The sequence below is a fragment of the Plectropomus leopardus genome, unplaced genomic scaffold, assembly GCF_008729295.1.
Source record: "Plectropomus leopardus isolate mb unplaced genomic scaffold, YSFRI_Pleo_2.0 unplaced_scaffold21755, whole genome shotgun sequence".
Taxonomy (NCBI): domain Eukaryota; kingdom Metazoa; phylum Chordata; class Actinopteri; order Perciformes; family Serranidae; genus Plectropomus; species Plectropomus leopardus.
The window spans coordinates 1-2372 of NW_024623555.1; the positions used below are offsets into that span (position 1 = coordinate 1).

The 2372-nt window shown below is 42.2% G+C and overlaps 1 protein-coding gene across 1 annotated transcript; it reads left to right on the top strand.

Moving 5' to 3' along the window:
- Nucleotides 1-119: 119 nt before the first annotated feature.
- Nucleotides 120-1273, top strand: LOC121965820 (rab proteins geranylgeranyltransferase component A 1-like; the record flags this gene model as incomplete). The annotated part of the gene is made up of 3 exons (XM_042515941.1): nucleotides 120-243; nucleotides 438-549; nucleotides 1051-1273. Coding segments are annotated over exons 1-3 (449 nt in total), but the record flags the coding sequence as incomplete, so codon positions are not given.
- Nucleotides 1274-2372: the final 1099 nt, after the last annotated feature.

Below are 2372 nucleotides of genomic sequence, written 5' to 3' on the forward strand. Positions count from 1 at the left end.
TGTTGTTGGTGTAGTTATTGTTGTTGTTGTTTATTATTATATTTGTTATTGTTGTTGTTATTGGTGTATTTATTGTTATTGTTGTTGTTGTTGTTGTTGTGATTGACGGATTGGCTCCTCCTGCAGCTGATGTATTCTCGCGGCTCATTGGTCGATCTGCTCATCAAATCAAACGTCAGTCGTTACGCAGAGTTCAAGAACGTCACCAGGATCCTCACCTATCGCCATGGAAACGTGGAACAGGTGTGTGCACCTGTCTGTCTCTGTTCACCTGTCCAGAAAACTTTATTTATAGAGACAAATATCACAAACTTACCTCAAAATGCTAAACAACCTGTCTCTGTGTCTCTTTCTGTCCCTCTGTCTGTCTCTGTCTGTCCCTCTGTCTGTCTCTGTCTGTCCCTCTGTCCGTCTCTGTGTCCCCGTCTGTCCCTCAGGTCCCCTGCAGCAGAGCCGATGTCTTTGCGAGTCGTCAGCTGTCTGTGGTAGAAAAAAGGAAGCTGATGCGTTTCCTCACTTCCTGTGTGGAGGAGACAGAAGAGCAACAAGGTGAGACACGAACTTTTATTTAAGAAGTCCATTTTATCCGTTTATTTTTGTCTTAAAAAAGTTTTGCTGTTGTTGAAAAACAGGCAATTCTTTTAGTCTTTTAATCAATGACTTAAAAATCAAAAGATTTCTTTTTTCTAATTTTATTTAATTTTTAAGAAACCAGGTTTATTCAGTTCAATTACGTTTTATTTATAAACCCCACGTTCACGAAACACGTTTCGCCTCAGAGGGCTCTGAGACGACGTCCCTCTGTCCATTTTTCAGCCAGAAAATGTAAAAGCAGATTTTTTTGTTGGATTTTCGGATTTCTGACGACGTTTTCAAAGAGTTCGAAGAGAGTTAGAAAAGTTCAGAGGGGGGGCAAGAAAAACGTGACGTCATGGAAAGTTTGGACATTTTGTCCATGACAGTGAGAGAACATTGGTGCAGGACACGTCACCATCAGTACGCCTGTCAGATCCGGGGCATTGTGGGTAACGTAGTCCTGTATCCCTCCAGCCTACAATGGTCGGCCATATTTGGAGTACCTGCATGACCAGCAGCTCGGTGACAACCTGCAGCACTTCCTGCTCCACTCCATTGCCATGGTAACAGAGGACACGCCCACTGAGGAGGGCCTCGCGTCCACGCGTCACTTCCTGCGCTGCCTGGGTCGTTATGGAAACACGCCCTTCCTGTTTCCTGTCTACGGCCTTGGAGAGATACCCCAGTGTTTCTGTAGGTAAGAGCCCGAAAGTACTACAAGTGCTACTACTACTGCTGTTTGTACTGCTGTTATTACTTCTACTGCTACGAGTGCTACTGATACAAACAGTGCTGCCCCTGGTACTATGAGTATTACTGCTGATAGTGCTTGTACTTAGTACTATCAGATAGTACTTGTACGACTCCACGAGTGCTTCTTTAAGTACTGCTCCCCTTGTACTTTGTGTTCTCAGCATTGCAGTAGTACTCCAGTTGGATATATTGCAGTAGTACTTCAGTTTGACGTATTGCAGTAGTCGTACTCTGATGCAAGTTCAAAAAATGCAGGAATTGAGCGATGCCGTCAGCAGCAGCCGGATGGACTCTGCTGAATTTAATCAGCGTCATGGAGCAGGACCAATGAGATCACCTGTCTGACCGGCCTTACCTTTCTCAGGTGTACTACACCTACTATCGCACTAGTACTCCAGTTGAACGTGCTAAAGTAGTACTGCAGTTGGACTTATTGCAGTAGTGCTGCAGTTGGACGTGGCGCCGCGTCCTCGGGGTTGTTGACGTCTGCAGACGTCTGGAGGCAGATCAGCTGGTTGCCATGGCGGCGGTGGCTCATTAGATCAGAACATGAATATTAATGAGGGGGTGTCGCCTGGGGGCCGCACTCATTTACATATTAGATAATCCTCAGCGGATATTACTGCTCACACACACACACACACACACACTCGGCATGTTTCGAGGTGTTTTTCAGGTTTACTGAATATAATACTACCTTCAGTTTTCTCCTATAGAGTCAGAATTTATATATATTTATATTCAATACTTAATTCAATAAAGTCAATACTTTGAAATAGAAAGTTCGTTTGTATTCGTGGTTTCCAAAATTTTGATGTTTGGTAAAAATTTGAAATGTGGTCTATTTCAATAAATGATAAAAAATTGTAATGTTTAGAGTCAAAAAACTGAAATAGTATATAATGGAAGAAATTTTAAGTCATTGTTAAGTCAGAAATACAAAATCGATGGTCGTTTTTATTTATAATGTACAAAATTTGATGTATGAAGTAAAAACATTAAAAAACAGTTGGTTTTAGTCATTGTCATAAATTCCACGCATA